General features: G+C 38.1%; 1 protein-coding gene across 2 annotated transcripts; it reads right to left on the reverse strand.

Moving 5' to 3' along the window:
- Window positions 1-9,222: 9,222 nt before the first annotated feature.
- txnrd3 (thioredoxin reductase 3) lies at window positions 9,223-26,631 on the reverse strand. Of its 2 annotated transcripts, none has more exons than XM_006631007.3 (16): window positions 26,310-26,631; window positions 24,524-24,584; window positions 22,873-22,982; window positions 20,467-20,571; window positions 18,757-18,829; window positions 18,346-18,465; window positions 17,379-17,521; window positions 17,019-17,134; window positions 15,498-15,723; window positions 15,195-15,287; window positions 14,866-14,942; window positions 13,296-13,452; window positions 12,712-12,819; window positions 11,707-11,802; window positions 10,789-10,923; window positions 9,223-10,337 (listed from the first exon to the last, which is right to left on the reverse strand). In XM_006631007.3, the coding sequence occupies exons 1-16, from the start codon at window positions 26,424-26,426 to the stop codon at window positions 10,275-10,277; spliced, it is 1,800 nt and encodes a 599-aa protein (XP_006631070.2). In that variant the 5' UTR covers window positions 26,427-26,631; the 3' UTR covers window positions 9,223-10,274. The 2 variants fall into 2 exon arrangements, with proteins under 2 accessions (XP_006631070.2, XP_015203793.2); XM_015348307.2 differs by lacking the exon at window positions 26,310-26,631 and adding an exon at window positions 24,997-25,050.
- Window positions 26,632-26,644: the final 13 nt, after the last annotated feature.

Consider the following 26,644-nt stretch of genomic DNA (forward strand, 5'->3'; position numbering starts at 1 on the left):
CCATTTATGTATTGTGTTAACTAATGTCATAGCCAGAATGGTGGTTTTTGGCAGTTTGACCTGTTTTTTCTATGAAAATTCTTACACTGAATTAATTACTAAGTATGGCTAATATGCTAGAGCCTTTGAAAATCTATCTTGATGCCTCATGTTATACAGTAGATGCACTAAATATAGAGGATAATGGTAATCTCGTTCTGACAAGAAAACAAAATGATCAGTGGTGCCAATGCAGGGATACCTGCCTCTGGACTGAGTTCTAGGGTTCCTTTATTCTTACAGTACATTCCCGTTTCCTCTAGATACTGTACATTCTGTCAGCAGGAAGTCAACTGTAGCAACAGCCCCAGATTTATAGCCCAGGAACAATGAGCCCAGCTGAAATTAAATTATTACATTAAGGTAAACATTCAGCATATCTTTCCATCTGTTATTTCACTAAGCAGTTAGTATGGTGTGGGACTTTTCTGTATACTTCTACAAGACAAATGAAACACACATATATCCTCTATATTTTTAACACTTCAAAATCCCCCACAGTTAAATGACTGATGGAAAACTGATGCAGCTCTCATTGATATTAACACACAAGACTACCAACATCTGACATGACAGAAGAATCACTGTTGATGCTATCCAGCTGAACACTCCACCCTTGCACTCTTTCCAGGAGAAAACAGCTATTTATAAAACAAAGAGCTAAACCATAGATCTCTGGACCACCTGAATTCTAAGCTGAACCTTGAAGTCACCGCTTACATTTTTGATTTTTGACTCCTGGAACTGTATATTACTACCTGGGTATCCATTCTGCCAGCATATGGCTGAATCACACCTGCCTTCTGCAAACCTTGTGTTTCTACCAAGGATTTTAGCACTGCATTATCAGTAACACCATGTGAAAAGTAACAATACTAATAGTAATAATAATAATAATAATAATTATTATTATTATTATTATTATTATTATAAACTTTATTTTATATAGTGCCTTTAAAGGTGGCTTCTCAAAGCACTTACAATTTAATTATAATTTAATTTTATTGATGATAGATTGGCCAGATGGCTTTTACCAAATATCACAATAGGCATTTATCATAATAATAACTCTGCCAATAGATAAGTGAAGACTGTAAATGGAGTAATATTGATTGTTTTTCATTTAACTACATTTTCCACAGTTAAACACTAATTAAATCTGGCATAGAGATATTCATTATGAGTGATTCAGTCTCATGTAATGCAACATTAACAACTAGAAGTGCAGACTAATTTAACACTCAAGATGGTATTATGGAACATTGGTTCATAATTAGGATAATTAATATCTCGGAAGCAGATGAAGTTGTACATCTTTTTCTAAGAAATCTCTAATTTATACTTACCTTCTTCCTTTATAGTTTTTGCATGTAATTATATCCAGTGTTATTTTCTTGTAGGACCTATACAAATGTAAGACAACAATAGGCTTTTATGATAAAACACTAAGTCATAATAAAATTAATTATTCTTATATCAAAAATGCCTTTTTGGGTCCTTAAATCCACATAGGAAATAATGAGGGTTAAAATATTTAAATTCTTGGAATATACAGTATAGCCCAGTAGTTTTACTTTAGTTAATGCATACTTGCAGCTTAGTGTAAGTTTTAAACCTCAAAAATAATATATCACAAATCAGGAAATTTAGCTTGTGGCTGTTATTGGTCTGCATGAACTGTAAGATTCACAAATACAAAATTTTAATGACAGTAAATGGGGAAAAAAAGATCAGTCTTTATCGCAATCACCAAGCATCCTAGTGAAGGCAGTCACACCATTAGATATAGCAACCTGATATGAAAGCGTAAGCACTGGCAGATTCCAAATTTGTATCAGCTTGCTTGTTAATTCCTGGCACATGTTCAGTAACTGATTGTGATCAACAGCATGCCTCAATAGAACCACCTGTTTGAGAATAAGAGACAAAAGAAGCTTATGAAGGGTGGTGCTCTGCTCAAGAGAGCTTTTCCACAGACAAAACATTTACAAATGAGTGTGAATGCTTTTGATTATGTCATTGAAATGAGCCTTTTAACAATATAATATGAGATAAGCAAAGTGAAATTTGATCTCTAAAAGTAACCGACACTATTCAATGAATTCTGCATTTAATAACACACCCATAAAAAATATATTATTAAAAACAATGCTAATAAATAAAATCCAGTTCTCTTGCACTTTGTTTCTGAACAGTTATTCTACTATAACAATACTGTAGCTTTTCCAGGCAATAAAGCAATGTTCACACAGATAAATAGATGAAGTGTTATTTTTTAACTGCTCTTCTTTCCTAAAGCATAGAAAGTTACCAATGTGTTCAATGGGAAAGAACTTGACAGGGTCAAAGCAATTGAAACCCTAAAATGTACTATATTTAAAAAATGTACTGATATAGACAATCCCTGTATGTACTGTACTTCATTAAATTATATTTTATTTTCCAGACCTTTTTAAGTACAATACGCAGTTGTATCTAAACAATCCTTTTAATTCAAGATTCTTGACCTTCTTTATTTGCTACATTTGTTCATGTTTTATTCTTATTGTTATTCCTATAGGATGAGATGAATTAGTCACCTAGTTTCAAAGTCTACCAAGGCAAGGACATCTAGGAGCAGGGGGAGGTGGAAGATGATAGAACTGTACTCTTGTGGGTATTCTTTAGATGCAGAAGCAGGCTGCCATTCATATCATGGCACAAAAGGCCTGGATCAGAAAAGCAGAACAACCTCTGCATAGGGACATCTAGCTCCATTGTTGCATACTGGCTTCCATCAACCAGTTGATGCTCAGCTCTGCAAAGGCGACAGTTAATCAATATCATAAAGCAGGGATGGTGTCTTTCGTGTCTCAAAACCATAATTAACATTGTAGTCTCTGAGTACTTAATGGAACTCAATAACAGCTGTTTCTGTTTACTTTACCCCTCAATTAGGCTTAAAAAGAAGCAGATTTAATTTTGATATATTCCTTGAATGATTCTGATTACTATACCATCAACTGTATCATCTTTTTTATGACCCCAAACTGACATTTCCAAAACTATAGGTTCTCTCGTCACTGTTTAAAAAAAAGAAGAAAATATGTTATTTTCTGTAGGGTTTAGAAATTCAATTTCTGACTTATAATGCTATATTTTCAGTATAAATGTACCAGTTTAAACTTCTGCCGTATCTTTTAAATTATTCCTTTTTGGATATTTTATCTTCCTTCATTTTTTAAACATCTGGCACTCAATAATTTACACTTCCCAAAACTTCAAACAGTAAATTCCGTGAGGTATTTTTGTGACATGGAAAACATGTGTTTAAGATGCAGATGTTTCATGAACAATATAAAATTTGAATATAACAGTTTCAATGTTCCAAAATACCAAAAATGAGTTTGAAAATTCTACTACGAGATAAATCAGACTTTCACAATTGATTAGTATCTGAGGTGACTGGCTACAGGATACAGTACATAAATCTGGGAAGCATTTTTCTCTTGAATAGGAAGGGTCAGCAGGCTTGTATCTGCCATGAGGTGGGAGCTGAATTGGTTTTTAAAATACCTACAGTAGTGCTGACAATGCAATATCTCCAGAAGGAGTCATAGATAACTAAAACAAACAATCTGCCAAGTTCTCACAAACAACTCTCTCGAATCTATAGGTGAACAGCTGGATAACCTTGTATCAATTTAAATAAATTGTTTTATAAGGTTTAAATGTCATTTTACGTCTAATCTATGAGATGTACTTTATGCACAGATCTGAAATACATTAGAATGTTATTACATTATAATATATACAAACTAAATAAAATATTTTAGATAAAGAATATAAAGTAAATCTTGTAAACCAACATTTATTTAACTTAACTGTACACGAATTGCTGAAAGAATGGATGCTCCCACTGGAACAGCCCCAAGAATCCAATATTTCAAACATTTGAGTTCTGCTCTTGTACTGTAACTAGTTGAAAACAATTAAAAAAAAAATATTTAGCATGCTCTATTTTTGCAGATGCCCGAGAATAGCAATAATTTTATGACTCGTGTTGTAACAAACATATTAAAGTTCAGTCTTGAGCACTACAGATAGATTAAATTATCCCGCTCACCATTGAATTTCAGAGGGCGTTAAATGCGTAGACTGCAGCTGACAATGTAATGATCAAGTCTTGATTCCAGCTGAGCTCATAACTACCTAATTCAATGTTTTGTGGTCAATCTCAAAATTTTAACATTTTATTTTTGCCATTTATGTAAAAGTAGGGGGGTCCTCCTTCCCTCTAGATAGAACATCAACTTCTAACCAATGCTCCAGATTGGTGCAGTAATAGGAAGCTACTGTATGTGCTGTTGCTGGTGGCATTCTACAAATTCAATGTTAAAGTCCTGACTGCTTGGTCTTAAAGATCACATGGCAATGTTTATAATAATAGGGGTGTTGACCAGTGTGCTGACTTAATTACACTTTAAGCTTACAGAATTATGTACTACGTAAATTCCCTTTTAATTTAACTAGAAATTACATCTGCATTGTTGTCTATTGGCACATAAAGGCACCATAGTGTCATCTAGGTAGGTGCTATAGGTGGTCGAAGAAGTGGATGCCTTCCAAATTGTAAGCAGCAATGAATACTTTTGGACTAAAAGCACTACATAAATTAAAGGAATGTTTAATTATTATTTAAAAAAAAATTCTGACTTCAACCTTTCAGGACCACATTTGTGCATTTATTTTGTAAGCTTGATGGTTTATTCCAAAATTACACAACTCCTGTGCTACTGTCATCATTTCCTAAAAAAAGTGGTGAAAGCTGTTCAGGCAATAATTAGATCAAACTCGTCGTTAAGAACTCGGGAGGAAAGAAAACCTGCACACAGGTGGCGTTCTGAAACAAGAGTTTTCACCAGGTCTTTGTTTAATAAACGGTGGCACTGTGGCTAAGGATCTGGACCTGTGGCTGGAAGGTTGCTGGTTCAAATCCCACGGCTGGCAGAGGAATCCTACCCCATTGGGCCCCTGAGCAAGGCCCTTAACCCCAACTGCTCCAGGGGTGCTGTATAAATGGCCTGCGCTCTGACCCCAAACTTCTCTCTCCCCATCTGTGTGCCTCATGGAGAGCAAGCTGGTGTATGTGAAAACACAAATTCTTAATGCAAGAAATTGTATATGGCCAATAAAGTGATCTTATCTTATAAAGTATAATATGACAATTGTCTTCCCAAAGCATCTCAAAGAAGGAAGGAACCTATGAGTAATTAATACTTTGACGCTGTTGACTACTGAAATTGAATTTTTCATGACCAAAAAGCCAGAACATGAGTTTAACATCATGTGTAGGACTGTACCTCCTAGAGCACAATATCCCCTATCACCATCCTGGTGCATTGGTATGGAAATTCTGGTCCAGAGGGGACAGTGCCACCTAGCGGATTCCCAATATCACCTACAGCAGTAATCTTCCTTCGGTGGAAGAGTTTCCTTGGAAGGTCAGTATCTCTTTACTAACCAAGCCCAGCCTTGCTTAGCTTCTAAGATCTAAACATATCAGGCTATAAGGTGGTGACACAGCTTTCAATTAATTCCAGCAGTTATATCTTCATGCTGTTTCACTAATTAAGCCAAAAAGTATTCCTCCGTTTGCTTAGTTATTTTAGTATTCTATTGCGTTTTTAACCTGAACTCTTGGTTGTTGCTGTACAACATTGTGCAGGAAACACAAAATGCATAATTTCCTGATGAAAGGACCACTTGAGAAATGAAAACGATTCATCCAGCCTACCTCCTATTATGTCTGTGCACTGCTTTGGTTGGGTGAAGGTTTTCACTACCCGAGGACCAAATTTGGGTGAATGAAATGATTTAATCATGTTCTCTTGTGATCTGGGAATATGCTGCTCCTGTTCATTTATAGCAGAATTGTGGTCTCCCATCTCTATTGTTTCATGCTGACTAAATTAAAATATTAAACGCACATCAAAAGGAAGCAAAACCAGACACCCAAGATCATTAATATTTCACACAGATCTAATATTAGCACAATGTGAATGCCTCTTGATAGCAAAATAATGTGATACAGTACATTTGTTTCTAAAAAAGACAGTTTGATACACCTCTTATGGCTTGGGGAAAGAAATTAGTATATTTTCTTGAACCAGTCCTTCCCCACGCAGACAAATGTAAACGTTATTACCACTTAACTGTGGCAAACTGTATTCTGGATTCTTAACATAATATTCTCAAACACAAATTAAAGACTAAAATCTAAAATCTCCACAACCACACAAAATATTTGTTTATGTAAATTATATGTTTATTACTACGTAAATGTCATAATTGAATTCTGGGATTGAAGAAAAATAACAAACCAATTCATATCAATTCAAACATATTCATATCCCGCAGCCGGCAGAGGAATCCTACTCCGTTGGGCTCCTGAGCAAGGCCCTTAACCCCAACTGCTCCAGGGGCGCTGTACAATGGCAGACCCTGCGCTCTGACCCCAGGCTCTCTCCCTATCTGTGTGTCTGTGTGTAAGCTGGGGTATGCAAAAAGATAACTCCTAATGCAAGAAATTGTAAAGGGTTAATAAAGTAATATTATTATTATTATATCTACTGATCTTCAAATAAAACTTGTCACTCTTTTCAAAACATACACATAATAATGGAATAATTTTGGTTGATCAGTGCACTGAGGTCACTCGGATTGTTGCATAAACACAATATCAGATCATTAGTGAGAGCTGACAGGATACAACTGATGAGGTGATTTTACCTGTTGAATATCAAGTCTGTTCAAGGTTTGATTAAGTCACAACAGCTGGGCTCACTGGCAGTGGGGTCAAACTCAGTTTAGCAATGAATAAGGATTGTGTAGACCACACTGATGGATAGCAGTGAGTGTGGCACAGATGTATAAAACAATCTAAATTCCATGTCAGACAAAGCAATGGGGGAGGCCTAGGCGTGTCTAATCACTACAGAACTCGGCTTGTAGTTAGACCTCATTTGCTGCCCTTTCTTATGTACAACATTATTCTGATATCTGATGCTGCTTGGGTAACAAACACCTTTCTTGGAAGAATATGACAGTTATGCCAAGAATGACCTTCATACTTTGTACTCAGATCCAATTAATGCATGTATGATAATCTGTGGGACACAGGATTCAAAGATCTTTGAATATGCTTAACCAGGCTCTACAAGAGGTATCGAACAGAATTCCACAAGACCGTTTCAGGAAACCCATGTAAAGAAGGCATTATGAATGAGTGTTTTGCTTGTAACTTTGGCCACAGATACTACCTCCCTTTGACTTTCATTGTTGACCCACTGTTGATCACCTTTTTTTTTAATGACAAATTTTAAAAAGCATAGTTTACCAATGCTGTGTCTCTTCGACAAAAGGTCTTTGTACTATAAAAGTACTTTCCCAACATCTACAGTGTATGTGAGAGTTTCTGGGTTATGAATGATTAGTGATAATGTGTTTTGTGCAGCCTTAAACCTGAGTTTGACCGAAACGATTGGCAATTATTTCAGGATTTTGTTTAAAACGTTAAACGTTTTTCCTCACAGTACTTGAGAAACTTAACATCTAAAAAAAACTATATACAAACTATAGAACTGTCAAGAGAAATCAATTATATTTTTAGAAAAAAAATGTACACTGATTTTTTTTTTCTTGTTATAGTGAAGGATAAGAGGAAAAAAAGAAATTGACTCATTTTAAGTTGCACTTTTTCCAAATGAATTCAATTTTTACCGTGATAACGTCTAGATCCATACGGCAAGAAGAGTAAACGTGAGCAAACTCTCTGTATTGCATGGTTAATACAACGGAAGGCCAACCATTTTGATTAAAGTATTAACTAAATCTATTTTAATTTTTCAACAGGTCAGGTTAATATTAACTTATTTCATGACTTAACTGTACCTGATACCGGCTAAAGGTAGATCAGGAAAACCCGAAAGGGAAACATACAGTACTGGTTGCTAAGCAACACCTACATTTAGTAATTGCTTACACTTAACATCGCTCTTTTCTGGACACTCCACTCAAAGCGCTTTACAGGTAACAGAGACTCCCTTTCACCACCACCAATTTACTTTTCCTGGAAGGAAAAGTAGGCATAGCATTAAGATAATACGGAAATCGGTTTGATTTTGCACAACTCCCATGTATTGTACAGTCCACATAAAACGTGTGCCCCATACAGATGATTTCAGCCTTCTGAAAAGACGGTACTGAAGAAGGTTAAGATACTTAATGCTCGAAAAGTGCATAAAACAGCCACTACTTTAAATAATCCTTATTGAGGTATGCACGACTCAACAAAAAAGAACTAATGTTAAGGTGTAAATAAAAGCACAACCAGTCTTGTTTAGAGGTATTGGCAATGTCAAAGCCGACGTACAGTATGCAGCCGCATGAAAACGAGTTAAAAAAAGGCTAAATCAAGAACAAATAAAAACACCACGCAATCATCAATGGCGCATTTCTAAATCTGCAGTACAAACGTTTCACTTTTAAAACTTTCCAGCACTTATTTTAAAAGATAGCTCCTTTGGTCTAAGTAAGTCTTCGCAGGAGTAAGCCTTTGCCTTTAAGAAAGTTTTATTAATATGCCAGCTTAACTACCAAGTACTGCATTACACTACATAACAGCGGTTATTAGGTTAAAATCTATTATATTAGGTTTTCCTATCAAACTATAATCTCTTTAAAACAGGCCACTTAACTGTCAGAGCTCAATCCAGCTCTGAAAATACTGGATAAACTGGATTTCAGATCTTCAATAGGCTGAATTCATAAATCTATTAAAATCCAGAAACCATATGGTTAATGGGTAACTATTAAAAACAGAAAATACACAAGGAAGATATATTTTTTATTAAGAACAAGAGATTTCATCCCCAACTATCACCTACCCTTAGGCAAAAGTGCATTTAGGACTGGAACAAAGGAAAATGTTCAGAGCCTACTTACACTGAACCATGTGAAACAAAACCTTCAATATTGTTGAAAAACATTACAAGGCACAACTTGAGGATAACTCCTGGATAAATACATATCACAATGGGCTGGATGCCTTCCTTTAGTTTGTAACATTCTTTATCGTGAATTAAATGATTCAAGTAGTATCACATCTTCTGTACCTCGGCAAGGACCCAAAACCCAATTCAGTTTTCACTTTTACATATTTTAACTTTATTTAGAACAGGATACATGTCATCTGAACATCATAGCAAGATCAGGTTGATAATAACAGGCATTCACGTTGTGAATGAATACTTAATTGTTCCATGACAGAGGGCTTAAAACATTCATAACATTTACTGTAATTGACCAAAATACAGAAAAATAGACAAAACAGGCAGCTTTTAAATGAACATTAGGTAGAGCTCTATGAAGTCTCTATAGCACTTGCACATTTAAAAATCTACCAACATACCCTTAGCTATTTTATCTTCTTTTGTGATGTACCCCCTTGATAAAGGCTTTGGTAGATATGGGGATATTATTTCTTTAAAGAACAAAAACCAATGTGGAAAAAATAAGTGCCAAGAGATTCATAATTCAGTGAATAAAAGCATTAAAACACATTAAATAGTGCTTCCATTTAGCCCAACGATGCCCACCGAACACGTTCTTTAAATAAACTAGGCTGTGACTGCAGTCAAGGTATTTTCACACACAAACTAGAGAAACCTTTTCCTCAAGCACACAAAACAGTGAGCAGTTTTGTAAATGTGGTACTTTTGAAATGTATTCTGGAATGTAAAAATACTACCACATCTACCAAAGACTACAAGTTTATCTTCATATAAGGATCCTAAGCTTCATGACAGTCAGGAACGATATGTGCACTGATGGTCCTTCTGGAAAGAAGTGTAGATATCTGAATGGACGAAGAGAATCCTGAAGACCGCTTAGAAGACATCAGTCTTGGCCCACCTCAGAGCGGTTCCTGGCCAAGACGTCAAAAAAGCACTAAAGTACATTTCTAAGCATGTCCAGGCGGAAGGCTTATAAAGATAACCCTGCTGATTAACAGACTTGTCCTGCAAAACATCTCTAACCTGTGACTGACACTAAGTCTGTCTCTATGAAGTGATGACTTTTTGCTGTTGCTTAAAATTACCTGAGAGTATTCAAGTGTAGTTTAAGCCAGTCACAGGACATTACAAAGAGATGTTATTTAACAAGACAGCCGTTAGTATCAGCAGGGTTTAACCTCAGCAGCCTTTCTGAGTAATATCAGCTCCTGACCGCTTGGTGATTTCCATCGTGGTAAATATCTGCAATAGAAAACAGGGAAAATCCATTTGATCATCTTTTAACAAAGACCTATTAAAATGCACTGAAAGGAAAGAAAAGCTTAGTATTGCTTAATGTTGCCATCGTGGAGGCAGTGCCAGAAGTGGGGGTTATTCATTTATGACATGTTTTTTCAAAATTATTCTTATGCTCAGATTGATAATGCTTAAATATTGATTTAATTTTCTGTAGAAATGCCCCCAAATGATCCAATCTGAAGGGCAAAAGTCACTTTGTAGCAGGTCTGCTACAAAACAAGGAAATAAAAGTTCTTACATTTTATGACGTTTTGATAATAGCTACAGATTAACTGTTCCAGCTAAATTTGACCAAATTCTAAGTATGAGGGGAGATTAATACTTTTAGCATGGCACTGTGCTTTAGGAACAACACCTTACATGCAAAACACACAGGACTGAAGAAACCCATTACCTCAGCACAGGTTGGATGGATGCCAATGGTGTTATCAAGCAGTTCTTTGGTAAGTCCACACTTAATTGCAGCACCAAAGCCTTGTGTCACCTCTCCAGCATTGGGGCCCAAGTAATGGAATCCTACCACACGCTCCTGAGGAGAGAGAGGCATGAAGAACATCAAGCCCAGGATAGGTCATTCAGTCCTTACAGTGCATAGCGGGTTTAGGATTGACACTTCCAAAGACATTTTGATTAGCAGCCCCCCCTTTTGGTATAGAGAAAAAAAATACATTTACAGTATGCCCAGTTATTCTACTATGACAGTCATACAAAACTGAAAACAATCTGTAAAGATAAATCAAGATATTTCAATTCCAAGTATTTCTATCAGGCAAAACACACTCAACCCTTCCTAGAAGCAGCTTTTGATACAAACGAGGAAGTTAGAAGACAACTTCCTTATGCATGTCATTGCTGTAATGTTAAAACATGAGGATATTAAGACCTCAGGGACACTTGGACAAAAGGAAATTTGTAACTGAAGAAACAATACCCTCCTCAAAGCAGCTCTCATGGTCTATTCGCTTGTATCTTTGATACACGTTTCTAGCACTCCCTAAATTCACGTTTGCTGTATTTTGGAACAGGTCTTGAGGTAGAAAAGCCCCTACCATGATTTCATAATTTAGCACGTTTTGCATTTTTGTATACAGTTAGTAATGAATTAAATCTGTAAACTGTAAATGTCCACCAAAAAACAGAGCAGGGAGGTCTGTCTGAATCGTGTTAAAAGGTTTGAAAATACTGTATTTATCATCTAAGTCAAAATTAAATATACTGAACTGATAGCTGCCATTGACGATCAATCCTATGGAATTAAAACGGTATTTCCTCTTTAAGAGCATACATGGTTATTGCTAGAAGCTGCACTCACATTGTCCAGTTTATTGCAGATAATCTTGGAGTAGCATTTGTTGTTGTCCCTCCCCGGGACTGTGCATTCTAGTGGCCAAAACAAGCTGTGGTAAACCTACAGAGAACAAAGAAAAAAAAAACCCACAAAACATTAACTGAGGCACATTAGCGATATTCTGTTCCATTATGTATTCTACTGAAGTAAATGAGTAACAGAAGTGATGAGGAACTGCAAGTTTAATGAAATTAGGCATTGAAATTAGGTAATAATTGTTCATAACCGAGAATGCTATGCCCGCATGATTTCAACATTTTGAGCGAGAAAAAAAAAAGCTACAAGACAGCACTAAGTGGAGAGAAGATTGATGAATGTAATTAGCACACTTTAAAATAAAAACAAATGCAGTTCACAAACAGACCAGATACAGAAGATGCTCGCTCAGAGTTGACGCTTATCTCTACAATGCAGATATCGATGGCCCAGACTTCAAGTTGCCAGGAACTCAAGTCTCTATCTGCACTTTCAAAATTTGAACGGTATATAAAGTGAGCGTTTTGTTTTATAGTAGAAAAAAAAAGGAATAAAACTGCAGACGGCAAAAGGAGGACAAGGACAGTGCTGCTTATTAATTCTTTCGGCATGAAACAGTTTTCTGGCGTGGTGCACTAAAAACATTATGCCAAGTCATTCTACAGAGGAAGTTATATAAAGGGAAAATCTGTTCCGACAAATCAAGATAAGGTAGATCTTTTCTTAGAAAAAGGCACATTCATCCCTCAGTACAAAGCAAACAAGCCCCAGTATGACTGGACTAAAACAAAATCTACGCTGGTTGAAAACGTTTGGCAGCACGAACTGCTGGAGATTCAAACTTTGTTTAATGATGAATTAATGAAATTGATACTTTGCTCCTCTGTCATTGGCTTTCTTTGTTCTGTTTCCGAAACAATACAACAAAGGAAATCTGAAAGTCACATCTGCTAGAAGATCTCGATCATGCGCACAAGGAACTCTAAAACTAACCTCAATGTTTTCTTCCCCATACAGTTCGATGGCCTTCTCCTCTGACAGGCCACAGCAGCCATATTCCAAAGGCGTAAAGACTGTGGTCGGAACATTGATATAATCACACTTAAAAAAAAAAGAGAATCAACTTAAAATACTCTTCCAGCCTTTGTTAACATTTTGTAGAAAATGCCCAAATGGCATTAAAAAGTGGATGCCCATGACAAAATAAAAGCTTAGACTTTCATATTCTACATTCATATTTAATTAACACTGAATAAAGAGATGACACATTAAAAAAAATCAGCCTAAATACTGTCAGGATTTTAGGTTTTAAAGCATGCTGGTAGCTTTACAAATTAAAGACTGGTGATCACACCTCAGTAAGCCAGGTCTTTCAAGATTATGAAGTGTGTGTTATGTACAGGCAAACATCCTACACACGTATCGGCAGATCACTAATGGTTAGCCATTGAAGCAGGTGTCGCCAACACTGACTTTTCTCAAGGGAGAAAAAGTTGAGGAAGACAAGTGCTGGGGCAGCTCACAAATCTTTCACACACTGGGTAAGGGTATAGCCAGTGGGTTAAAAAGCGTCTTACTTTCATTGAGGAGCCCCCATAAAGCCTTCTTGCCAAAAGTTTTCCAGCCTGAATAGCGACTGGAGTCAGTTCCCACTTGCCCTCAAGAATATCCCCAACGGCATAAACGTAGGGCACGTTGGATTGTTCGTTGTCGTTTACTGGGATTTTGCCATTCCTGGAATAACAAACAAATTACGGGATATATTAATTCCACCACATTTCCTCACAAATGTTCATCCTTGTTTGCCGATATGTTTTTCACAAGGAAGAACGCCACACGATGAGAAAAACACATTTAGGAATGTTAATTGAGAAGTTAGGAATAGGAAGCGTTGGTATAACCCTCTTGGCTAACGGCAGACCACCAGGCCCGAGGACGAGAGCATAGTTCACCCAGAGGTGGCTGCAATAGTGGAAATGAGGTGGAAGAAGGATGCAAAAAGCTGAAGCAAGAGAGAGCCCAACAAGGATATATAAAGCATAGGACTTCAGAATGTTATACCATGGAGAACAATGAGTTAGAGTAACAGGCATGAAGACGTCATTGGTTATAATCATCCCTCACAAACTCAAGCACAAAAAAAAAACCTTATTTTCTTCCAGAGTGATGTTTGGCATGTCCTGAAAGGGACAGGGGTTGACCAAGTGAATTACAAAAGATAAATCCACATGTCAAAATACGGAATTGGATCAATTAGTGAGAAATATTTGGTGGCATTCCAAAACCTTGCGCTTTGCAGAGCATTTGTTAAACAACGTAACCAGGCTTGCATCATTTCAGAAGTGAAACACCCTCTCTACAAGGATCAGATGGGTCATAGCACATGACTTTTTAGTGGTTCAACACAGTGGGGAGAAGCAAAAAGGTCTCAAGTTCCAGTCCATCTCATCATGAGTACAGATCAGTAAGTTGCTGTGGCCATTTTGTATTATTGATCATGCATCTTTTTCCAAACCGCTGTGCAATTAGACTGACCGCATCTATGCTAGAGATCAAGTTCAATGATACATTTGTCTGAACTGATAAAACTCAGAAAAAATGACCAATACTAATTTAACAATTTGGGTTTTATCAGTAGGAAAAAAAAAATACTAATGCATATATAAATCTTTTAAATATTTTCTAACACATCCGCATTAGTAAACTAAGAAAGAGCATACTGTTTACCTCGTCACAGTAACTATTTTTGATCTAAATAAAATGCATATGATTCTTGCAAGTAAAATAACCATCCACCATGGAATTTGACCTTAATAACATTACAATCCTGCAGTAATCTGCAGCATGTCAGAAAAATCAAAGTGTAAAAGATCATGTAGTCACTCTATTACTGCTTCAGCAAACCCACCTCCACTTAACATCCAGACAACATCAGCTGAGTTGTATTAAAGAGGCTTCAGGGGCAGCAGTCTCCTCACGCACAGGCGCTTGGGCAATCACTCAGTCTCCCCTGCTGCAGGAGCTACTGCCCCTGCAGACTGCAGATTCTGCTGAATCACCGTGACCTCTTGGAAGCTAACTGCTTTAAAGGGACAGTGTCCCTTTCCTCTTCTAAAGGGGATGAATTAAAAAAAAAAAACAACTCACTTTTCATTGACTTGAACTCCAACTTTATCCAGACCGATTTTGTTGGTGCAGGCATCGCGGCCAACAGCTATCAAGACCTGCAAAAAAGGACACTGTTTAAAGCCTCTACTGAAAGTGTTAAGCACTTGAGATGTTAAACATTACCCACAAAAACCTAAAAGTACTTTGACTCTATATAGTCTTACTGGTTATTATTTTTGAGAGGAAAACTTTTACTGACATTACTCTACCGTTCTAAAAGATGGAAAATACTATTATAATTTAACCATATCTGACTTGGGCTGATTTAGGCTTAAAATATTGACCAAAAAGAAAAAAAAAATCCTTACAGTGTTGTATTCTCCTTCAATAATGTCTTCACTTTCTGTCGACTTTGCAGTCACCTTCAGTCTGCCTGGAGTGCCTTTCTCCAGTTCTTCAACCTTTTGTGTAAAGGCAAGAGAAAAAGTTTCAACATTAGCTAAAAATAAAACATGCCAAACATCTGATATAGAAGACAGAGGGAGGGGGGAAACTCTGTGCCAAGCAAAATCTTTCATTTCCTGCTCAGCCAGTGCTTTGGGTCATCCTACAGTCTCACAAGCCAGCTCTCCACACGAATCAACCTCTACTTGAAGCATCCAATGGCCTACCTTAATGGGGACAAACTTCCTGATGAACTTGACCCCGTGCTCCTCCATGTAGGCTCCTGCTCTGTTCGCCATGTCCTGGTCGAAACCCCGGAGTAAGATGGAGCGCACCATCACGGTCACATCCAGCCCAATTCCTGCCAGGAAACCGGCACATTCCAGGGCAACGTAGGAAGCACCAACCACCAGCGTCTTCCCGGGGCAGTGGGGCAGGTAGAACAGATCATCACTGCAAACACAAACCAAGACACCTCAAACAGAGCTCTCGCGCAGCTCGGCTTTCCAAAGTGTGCTTTTGCTCTTACAGCCCACATATGCGGCTCATTTGTCTTCGTGGCACTTCTGCATTTAGCAACACCAAGCTGGAGGACTTACAAGTGCAAAAGCACATCTCCTGTACCAACAGCTTCCCTACAAAACATCACTCATCTTCTTGTATTGGGATTTGCGATCTGCAGCTCTGATATGCAGTTTGTTTCCAATCCAAAGACCACCTCCGCTTTGAAAAAAAATGATTAAATCATTGGTTTTTTTGACGTTCTGCATTTTAAGCCAGCTAACACCTTGCAAATTATGCCGATAAGAAAATTCTTTGAAAGATTAAATAGAATAAAACAAAAAACCCACAGCTCTTATAGTTGTGTGATACACTGTTGTTATTCCTTCTGGCTAATTCCATTTAAAAGTTACAATTCCCTGCTGGGGTTTGTATCACATAAACACTAATGAAAAGAAATTTTGCAATGCCAGCATCTCTATACATACTTCCATAGATGGAAGAATATCCATCTTTATGAATCTCTCAGAACTGTACTCCTGGCAATACAATCAAGGACATTTAAATAAATGGATGGCCAGGTGTATTATAGCATTCAATATTTTGTTACAAGGTGACCTGAAAACCTTTAACTATGTTCCCTTCTGAAGCTACCGCTGTAAAGAGATCTGATTCAATGAACTGAAACATCTCTTTTCCAAGCAAATCAAAAGGTGATATCTGCCAGAATCAAAAGAATCCATTCATAAAGCTCTCATCACGATAATGAAAAAACAAATAATGCATGGGATACCACAACATGAATATTCACACTGTACTCATATTCCTTACACAATAGGCCCAGCGGGGCTGCTTGGCACAACTAGCAGAAAATGGCAAACAGCTTTGAGCAATACAATTCATTTTCTCTTTTACAAGTGCAAACTTGCTTCCCTCAAATTCCTTTAGCCAGCAAATTTAACAAGCTGCAGATGAACAACCGATCATGAGAACTGTCAAGAGTACTGAAGAAAATGTTAACCTCAGGTTATAACAGCTGCCCATCGATATGCGTGCATTGACAACGGCAAACAAATCGGACTAAAATCAGTGACATTCCCATACTTAATCAAGAAATCACGTACTACCAAAAAACCAAACATGTTTGTCCAAACTGCTTATTTGGATTCAGGAGCTTCTATCAGAGCTGAGGCCGAGAACGCCAATTCCCATCCGGACGTGCAGCCATCCAGGCATAACCAGCTCACCTGGTAATGCAATGTTCTCGGTCTCCTGGGATACCCAGATACCGAGGTCGCTCTCCTGTTGCTATCACAAAGTTTGCTGCTGTATGGAACGTCTCTTTGCCACGCTTGTTTGTAGCCTGTGGGAAAGGGAGCATTCATAAGTTCAATTTAATAATAGACATTTTAAAACCACACATTTTGACAATGAGAAGCAATAACTAGTGGTGTGGATGGATTTTTCCCCAAAAAATCCATCATTGAACATAATGCTGATTATTGTAATTTGAATATTCCCTTCTCTGTGCTGTTAAATGAGGTTTTCACCTCAGCTCTCAAGTACTCTGTAATTAAAGAAAAATATTGCCATATTGACTCCATTACCTTTATTTTATGTGGTTCCACAAACTCAGCATATGAATTGACATAAGTGACATTCTTGTCTCTTAGATCAACTCTGTAGCCCCAGTTCAAGGAACCAATGTAACTGGAAATGGCGGTCTTCATTGTGTCCCAGTTGTGCTGGACTGAAAAAAAAAAAAGAAAAACATTTTGAAGCAGATTTTTTTCTCCAATATGCTTCCATACTCTTACAAGTCCTACTAAGGGTCATGGCAAGGTTGCTTCAGGAGCTCATGACTTCCCGGAATGTGTGAAGACTGCTGAACCAGGAAAAATCTGACAGAGTCCTACATGAAATTGTGTTTAAAGTGGTACAACACACTACAAGGCATCTGTATCTCCTATACTGCCGGAGGGAAGAATGACAACCTAGAAATACAGATCGGATTCCCTTACGCTGAGCGACTGAGGGCTCCCAGAGAGCACTGAAGGGTAATGGAAGAGAATGACAAGGGTTAATAAATGTGTTTGTACCAGAGGGAAAAGGGCTGATGGCTTAGAGTAACAGCATTTTCAGTTAAATTAGACCAAATCAAAATCTAAAAATAATATATTTAATCCAGTGTCACACCACAATCAATATTTTTGACTCAATGACATTTAAAACACTTTGCAGATGACTGCTTGAAAAGTGTTTAAAATTATCTACAATACACATGAATAATAAAAACTGGGTATATTAGCACATCTGGAAAACAGTCTTCAGAAACAAAATTCTATAGCCATAGTGATAGAGCTCACATCACTACTTTGGGAAGGCATTTTTTTTATTCTAAAAAAATGATTTTAAGCTGCTTCTAGGTGAGTGACCACATATCTTCTGCTACAGGATGCATACTGCTCTTATTTATGGTTAGCTGATTTAAAAATATCTAGGTGTACTGCGACATCCTTTCCTTCCAGACTTGAGAGGCTTCAACTCACTTTGTGGTCCCGAAAAGTCACCCACCTTTCTCCTCGTACTCCCAGCCAAAACTGCGCGAGTCCTTAAGTGCCGTTCCAAGAAGGGCTGCCTGATGCATCAGTTTCTTAGGAATGCAGCCAACATTCACACATGTACCTCCCAGCCCTGGGGGAAGGAGCAAACCTCCAATAAACAAAAAAAACTTACAAGCGAAGCTACAGTATGACAAGTGACAAGGCTCCAATTAGCAAAGTCTTGTAATGGCACTTTAGACAACTGCATAGAAAGAAAATAAATCTGAAACCTGGGCGTTAAAAATACCACCCTTGCAATAATGGACCTAGGTACACTGTTTGAATGCCAAAGGATGCATGACAGACATTGTTTAACATACAAGATAAAGATGACCGAACATTCAAATAAAGTGAAAGCAAACTGAAACAAGGCTATTCTTACCCCAGGTTGTCCCTTTTGGTGTTGGAACAACATAGTCCAGGACCATCACCTTTTTGCCTAATGTAGCTGCTTCCTGTCAAAAACAAAAAATTGCATCGCTTGTTACATCCCAGTGTGTGGTCTATGTGTTTGTTGTTATGCTCCACACTGACTTTGATTGTTCTCCCTTCCCCATTGGCCCACCATTACACTATTGTTTCTGTATGACATCATCTTCAATTAGCTTCTCGACCAATCACAAGTCATCTTATCCACTATAAAACATGGAGGTTTTCAGAAGGAAGGGGCCTTTCGTTTGACTTCAGTCCTGCTCGGCTTTGGTTTTCGCTTCGGCCTTGTCGGTTTGTCGTTTTGCTTTGCGTGTTTGCATTTTCGTATAACTTCGGTTTTGTTGGTTTCCGTTCGTCTCTTTGTCCTTTCGTTTGTTTGCGTTTATCCTCGTTTCACCATTACCTTGCCAAAACCCATCACTGCATCAACCTCTATGTTCTTTTATACCTTGTTCCTTGTCTACTCTCATTTGTATTCGTACTTCACTTGTGTATTTGTGTGAACTTTTGTGTATATAGAGTTAGTTCAGGTTGTTGGGTACATTTTGCACACACGTAGTTGATTCTTGTATTAGTCACACTAGTTCAGTACGGGTGCCATTTGTCTTGTATGGTTTTGGGTAGTCAGTAGAGGTTAGCTAGGGTGTTGAAGACACCAAAGACCATGTGTTTTGGGTTTTCTTTTGCAGTCAGGTTAGCTTTCCCTCGCTTTTCTAGCCAACTATTTTGTTTATTTTCTTTGCTTTGGCACCACCCTAGTTCCCTTACCCCCTGTGTTATTGTGTACAATTACAAACCAGTCACTTATTCAACTTAAAATCATCACTTTTGCACCGACCCTCGTTATCATGCTTCCTAGTCCCTAACCGTCCAAAAATTATCCTAAATGTTACACCCCTTTACCCCTAGACACTTGGGGTCATAACACTTATCCATCCATTATTTTCCATCAGCTTCTTCCAATTCAGTGTTGCAGTGGAGTCAGAGCTGATAGGCAACAGGCACTCGGCAGGGTACACCCTGGTTGGTACGTCTGTCCATCATGGGGCACACACAGACATGCACACACTCACACCAGGGCCAATTAATCCACCAGTCTTTGGCATGTGGGAGGAAACCCACGTGAACTTTGGGGAGAACAAAAACTCCATACAGGTAGCACCCCAGCTGCAGAGGCAGCAACGCAGTATTTGTTAAATTACATGATATTTATTGAAGTCAACTTCCAAAACAATAAGAATGCAAGACAGACAGTGCAATGTTGCAACTTGTGACACAACCCAAGATTGGTAAATATACCACGTTGAGAACAATAAGGCACAGCAAGGAGAACAAACGATGTAAAGGACAAGAGCAAAACTCAAGCTTCAAATCTGAATAGAAAAAGCAAGCAGCAGGTCTTAAAGAAATAGCTAAAACATCAGAGCTTCATTTTCTTTTCAGTATTCTAAACATACTTCATCAGTATATCTAACGTCTTGGTTTTGCCGGTCTTATTAGGAAATAATCACCGAGCATCTGGGAAAGAGCTAAGAATCTTTGAAAGGTTTGAGAAGGCGATAAGAACTTCCATTTTCTTTTAAAAGAAAGAAACACTGCATTTACTATAGGGGGTCTGACACAGGTGGAGAAATGTTGCTGGTAAAGGACCATTCCTCACCTTTGAGCACGCCAGGCCTCCCGAGCCCCCTCCGATGACAATGAGGTCATAGTCATACACCTCCGTGCTGTCCAAGAGTTTCTGGAGCATTCCGTTTTTATGAGCCTAGAAGACATCCTAGTGGTTAATAGCTGTGGTAAAACAGCTTTACATCTAAAGAAAATGTCAGCATATAGTTAATCAGTCTCTGATTTTGAAAGTTATTTGTTCAGTGAAGACAAAGCTGTCCATATATGCCCTTTGAAAGCTGCAGGATATTCAGCTTGTTTTGCCAAAGGTCTAGCACAGGGCTATGAAAATATGCTTTGCACTTCCAGTCAGAGCAAAATACAGAACATTTATTATTTTAATACATCCATTAATAAAATTATTCTTAACCATCAAAAGATGAAGTCTATATGGAAATAAAGACCTAGACATTGTAATAACAGCTGTTAAAATCTGGGACTGCCAACCCTGCTTCTACAGTATCCCAATCCAGTTAACACTTAAACATACCACAGTTATGAAGGACAATACAAAGAATTCGGGGCAAACTATGGTATTTTGTCCTTTCTGTGCAAATGCACGCATTAGCAAATATCAGATTTCAGTGGAAGATTTCGCTTTACTTCCTGTTGTTGCAAATGTAAGCAAGAGGGTTATCTAACTATAGACTCAACTGTGCCCACGTACACAGTGCACAAATTAGGCTTTGGTGCACTCATTTCAAAGAAATGAAGTAAATCCATACTACACCAAGACCATAAAAATATGGAAGGTATGAAGAATCCCTGCCTACTGTTTCTTGTGCTAAATTCAGTTCCACTTAAATCACCCCTAGTCCTTTCTGGGGATTTTCACCATTTAGCCTGAAGCAGTCCATTTGATTGATAACCATTGAGAATTTGGGGATCATGTGGTCTAAGTTCTTATCTGGCTGAGGGGGGGGTGGAATATCATTTGTCAAGTAATTTCTTTTCATAAGCACAACACAATTAGGCACTTAGAACCCCTGAACCCAGGTTATTTCCAGCCCCACTGCGTGAACACTGCTGTTATGGGATTATCAAGGACTGCAAGTACACTAATCAGACCTCTATCAGGGTGGTATCATTTATCAAACATGATGGCACCCATTGTTTCTGAATGGATAAGTTTAACCATCCTGGCTTCTGCAACCATCAAAAACAAGTAATTTCAACTAAAGTCTTAAAGTACACTCCCAAAACCTTCAATAATAGAAGGAAATTAAAACAGTTGAACACACAAGGTTTAATGACATGCATTATGTAACCCAGTGGTCTGAGAAAGTATGTAAAAAAAAAGTATCAAAAGGCTAATGTCTTTATACTTGGGAGTGTGCAAAGATATTTAATTATACATATTCTAATCCATTAGAAGTGAATTTACAAAGCTGTATTGCAAATTAATTTATGCAAACAGAAACTAATGCCTTTTAAGCACAAACTGAACTTCAGTCAAATACCTCATTCTAGCTACTGCTATTAAATAGCTGACAACAGCATTTATGCCCTTATCTCGAAAAGGATGTTGGAGGAAGACTCAAAACCAAAATGATTTATCTATAGTAAACAATGTAAGTTTTAAAAAAGGCAAAGATCTGCTGCAATACGAGGGCTCTTAATGTTCGTAGATCACACATACATTTTAAAAAGATTTTAAAATCAAGTTATTTTAACTTGATTTAAAATGAAATGTAAGAGTAAGCAATGACTCCACACTTAACAGTAGTGTGCATGTTGAAGAAAGGAGATAACTAACAAATGAGCAAACCTATCCTGTCCAGGGTTCTTCAATACCAGAGTGGGCTCCACAAGCAAACTTCACAACATTTTTCATTTGTTGGAAAACAGTCAGGAAGTGTCTATGCACCCACATGCCATGTGATGCTGTAGCTGTGGTCTACACCGATTCAATAGTCTTCAAACATGGACTGAAAACACCTTTGGCTCACAAGCCTAAATAGACATTGGAAAGTTTGCCTCCCAATGAAATTCCTGCCAAAGCCAAAATATGTTTTTAAAACAATCCTGTTCATGAAAAGCATAAAGGACTGGATCTGGCTATTGGGTTCAAGTGACCAAGGATATTTTTCTCCAATGTCCACCTACCATTAGATACTGAAGAGTTTTGTTGGTGCCCTCCACACTAATCTCTGCCTAAATTCCTATTAGCCTACCCTGAACAGTTTCGTAAGACCTAGGAACTTACTAACTCTTGTGCAACACAAGCACTTCTGATTCTGACAACTTGCTCAGTGTCCCAAAGTGAGTTTGTTTCATCCAACTGCCCACAGCAGAAATTCTATTAAGGAGGCAAGCTTTTAAAAAGTATCACCCGTGCAACTGGCTATTGGCCAAGACATTTTGTTTCTCGTTTTATTAAAAGACCTTCATTTATTACCCGTATTGTCTTGTCGCATCCACCCACGTGAGTTTTATTCACAAAGACATTTGGGACTGTATTCTGCCCAGTCATTTCCAACAGCACCTCCTGGAAGTTGCCACCCTCATCTGAGAAAAACAAACAAACGGAGTCATGCTTTACACAATGGGTATTTAATCCTGGTTCCAAAGCTGCAGTGAGTATGCAGAATTTCTAGGTTTCCTACAAAACACCAGCAACTGATTAACATGATCAAGTCTTTAAATCAATCCAGTGAAAAATTTAATTATGGCTGTCAAAAACTGGGTTGGAATGAAAACCTGTGGTCAGACCAATCCTCCAAAATCGTGACTGGAGATGCCCTCTTATACTACTGTCTTGTAATAAATTCTGACAATACTTAAGCAGATAACCAATAAAAATTAAAAGTTAAACATGTCCTGGAGAACAAATAGGGTATTTTTACATATAGAAAATAGGTAGAGAACCTATCAATTTGCATTTCATAGATCTTTAATAAAAATATTTAAGTATCAGTCACAAAGTATACCTGACAAATTAGAAGTAAAAATCCAAGAAAAAAAATGACAAGACTTTTAAAATATTTAACATTTTCTAGGAAAAACCAAACAGTAAGAGAAACATGAAGAAGTACTACATACTCAAACTATTATCGTCATAAAAGGACTTAAGGAAAATGAGTTATATTTCTGAACGGCTGTAAATGGCGATGGAATGAAGCCAAGCAGCTTCCCGAGAATGATTCAGCAAATTTCTTGTTGCCTGAAGAAAGTCAACAGTACTCTCAAATGTAAAACATTAACACTTTACACTGCGGAGAACAATGTTCAAATGAAAGAGGAGGAAACATTCATTCATTCATTTAGAGAAGCAGCAGAGCAACTGCTCAGGATATATTAATTTTGTATCTTTAAAACACCAAGTAATTTTTTGGATAACCCTTTAAATTCACCTGAATTTAGACCGGCTATTACTTGATGAACCTATTTTAGCACATCTTTCTGCAAAATAGAGAATTTTGCCCTGAAATATTGCCAAAGCTATCCCACCCCATTTTCCAAGCAAATGAAAATTAAAGCTCTTAATTTAGTTAACCAATAAAGCAGAGGCTACAAACCAATAAAAACCCAATACCTGCATATCCTGCCTATTAAGCAATTGTGGCAAACCAGAAAAGTTAATCACTTGTTCTGCTGTGCTCATTGTAGCCCTTATCACAATCCAGGAGTGGCCTTGACCACTGCCCCAAAGAAAGTGATTTCAGAGAAGAGGAGGTGAAACGCTCATGTTCCGATCCCAGTCACTCCTGCCTAATCACGTGCTGCACTTTAAAAGTAATTTCTGCATTATTCTTTTAAAGCAGGGGCTTTAGACTTGGATCCTGGAGTACTCCAGTTTGCTGGTTTTCATTCCAAAAGAGATCCCAGCCTCTTAATTAACATGTAGGGCACTTGTTTACGTAATTAGATCCCTTCTAGTTTTTAAGTTCCTACAGGTACTAATACAGTTAAGGATTCGGAAACCCACATCTATTAAACTGACCCCTCCCCTCAAAGTTATTTCCTAAATTAATGTTCTGTTAAATAACTAATAAAACACTCAAACCATACCATTTTAAAACACGAGACAGGCCTTCCGTAACACTTACCCATTAAATCCAGCTCCACTGCATTGAACGCTACGTTCAGGTCTTTAAAGAGACCCTTCACCTGTCAAGCAAAAGAAGTGAGTTGTTAAAAGAAACTGGTTCTTAGGGATGGCTCCACACGTATTCATACACTTGAAACTACGAAATCAGTTTTAATAAAAGACTATTTGCAAGAAAGACCTCGCATCTCTTTTCAACACAAGTTTTTAGGAATGGACACGTGTTGACCCACATCAAGACAATTGCAGTGATCCTACAAGTCTAAAGCATTAAAAACAGGCAAAAGGCTTATTATTTCCTCCCTTTGAATCTTGCCTTTACCACCCAGTGTAATTTAATTGCAGCACAACCAACAATGAAGGTGGACAAAAATACTGGATCAACTTCTCTTTCCAGAACGGTCAGCTTTGACGAGTCCTAACTTGAGGGAAGGGTTATGAAGACATACGAGACACCTAGGTACTTTAGGTCACCTCCTGTCTTTTCTTGGATCGGTAGCATTGAAAAGGCATTAAACCTTAATATTTTTTCGAAACGCTGTAAGAGAAATATTTATCTCCTTCCTCGGTGCAGTATCAAAAAAAAACCGCACTGGCGCAAGAAAACTTTGAAAGTATTGTGTGTGAAACGCACGTTAAGCAAAACAGCTGGCGTAACAGCGTTTCAGAAACTATTGCAGAACACGTCTTTCACAACTGGAACAAGTCCATTATTAAATTTCCATTTGGATTTTGAGATCCCCATTGCCAGACAATTCTCTTTAGTTGGGCAAAACAAGTTACACGTTGTTTGGTAATGGAACTCCGTATACTACAGCTTTTGCTGTACACCAAGCTTTATTGGAAAAGCACAATCACGAACGTTTTAAAACACACACGACACCCCTTACTCAATCGGATGAGACGACCTTCTCTGCACGTTGAAAGATTTACAGCAGTTCCTGTTTCGCAATGCAGTGTCACCGTTTGATTAGGAACTGTACCATCAGTCTGGGGCAATAGCCTTACGCTAGCGTTGCTTGAAACACAACTGAACTACGTTCAAAGTTTGGAGGAAACAATCTTGATATGCCCGATGCACCTCAGTAGGAAAGGTTTTCTCCTGAACAGTGAAAACGACGCCTCTTAAAGTGACTAAGCAGGATCTAAACGTTAAGCTAAAAATTGCTGTTATTAAAGAGTAGGTGAATTTAAGGTTAGTGTGGAGGGATTTGCCATCGTATTGTTTCTTTGCCAACATCTCAGCCGTGCATTGTAACAATACCGGCAGGTACAACATTTACAGAAGACTTCAGACGTCTACCGAGTGTGTCCATTCACGTCGTGACAGCTGCTGCCATCCGTGAGTCACAGAGCAAAGTATGCGCTGACTCAGTCGTGTATTAAGTTTCACATCGCAGCAGGGGATGCGTCTCACTACAACACAACCCTGTTGTAACCACCTCCCCAGTATCTACGAAAATGAATAACATTCTTTTCATCAGAAAACGCTGTACCATTTCAATACGTTCACACATAAAAAAACAACAACAACAACAACGACTTGTACTTCACTTAGGGTTAAGTTCAACTACGGACGTATTATTGCGAGCAGGAAAAAACAAATTAAACGAGTTTCCAATCGCAGTAACCCAGGCAGACTGACACACCCGCATATCTCCTTTAGTGGCGAAGGTGGTCACAGCTGAGCTACAAGAAACCCATTTCAGGATCCCCGAACTCCCTTATCAGGCAGCTCGTAACCCCAAACTGAACGTGAAGACAACTCGACAAAAGATCGCACATACCTTGACGCAATAAGGGCAATAGCTCTTGCTGAAGACCAGCACCTGGTTTGACTCGATTAACTTCAGGATCTGGGATTTGATCACATCCCGCCCCGAACCGTCACCCGTCGGAGGCATGGTGGAGCGAATCCTACCGGTCTGCTGCGAAAGGAACTGTAGTTTCACGCTGTAGTCGAGATGGATCGACAGACCTTAGGGGGGCAAAACGAAAATAATCTTACTAAAGGAGCAGAAAGTTCGTCAACATCATAAACTGCGCTGCCCCAACCTCGCCATCTTCAGCCCCCGGCTGTAACCCCGCGAAATGCTTCTGCGCGATTCTTATTCTCGTCGTG

This window comes from Lepisosteus oculatus, chromosome 4 (assembly GCF_040954835.1).
Source record: "Lepisosteus oculatus isolate fLepOcu1 chromosome 4, fLepOcu1.hap2, whole genome shotgun sequence".
Classification (NCBI taxonomy): domain Eukaryota; kingdom Metazoa; phylum Chordata; class Actinopteri; order Semionotiformes; family Lepisosteidae; genus Lepisosteus; species Lepisosteus oculatus.

Excerpts from the sequence above, each read along its gene's own strand:
- txnrd3 (XM_006631007.3), bottom strand. The coding sequence starts at position 26,426 with ATGCCTCCGACGGGTGACGGTTCGGGGCGGGATGTGATCAAATCCCAG. Across the intron at positions 15,288-15,497 it reads GGAAGTTTGTCCCCATTAAG|GTTGAAGAACTGGAGAAAGG; the intron begins GTAGGCCATTGG and ends TTTACACAAAAG. Across the intron at positions 10,338-10,788 it reads TCCATCCAACCTGTGCTGAG|ATATTTACCACGATGGAAAT; the intron begins GTAATGGGTTTC and ends TTTCTATTGCAG.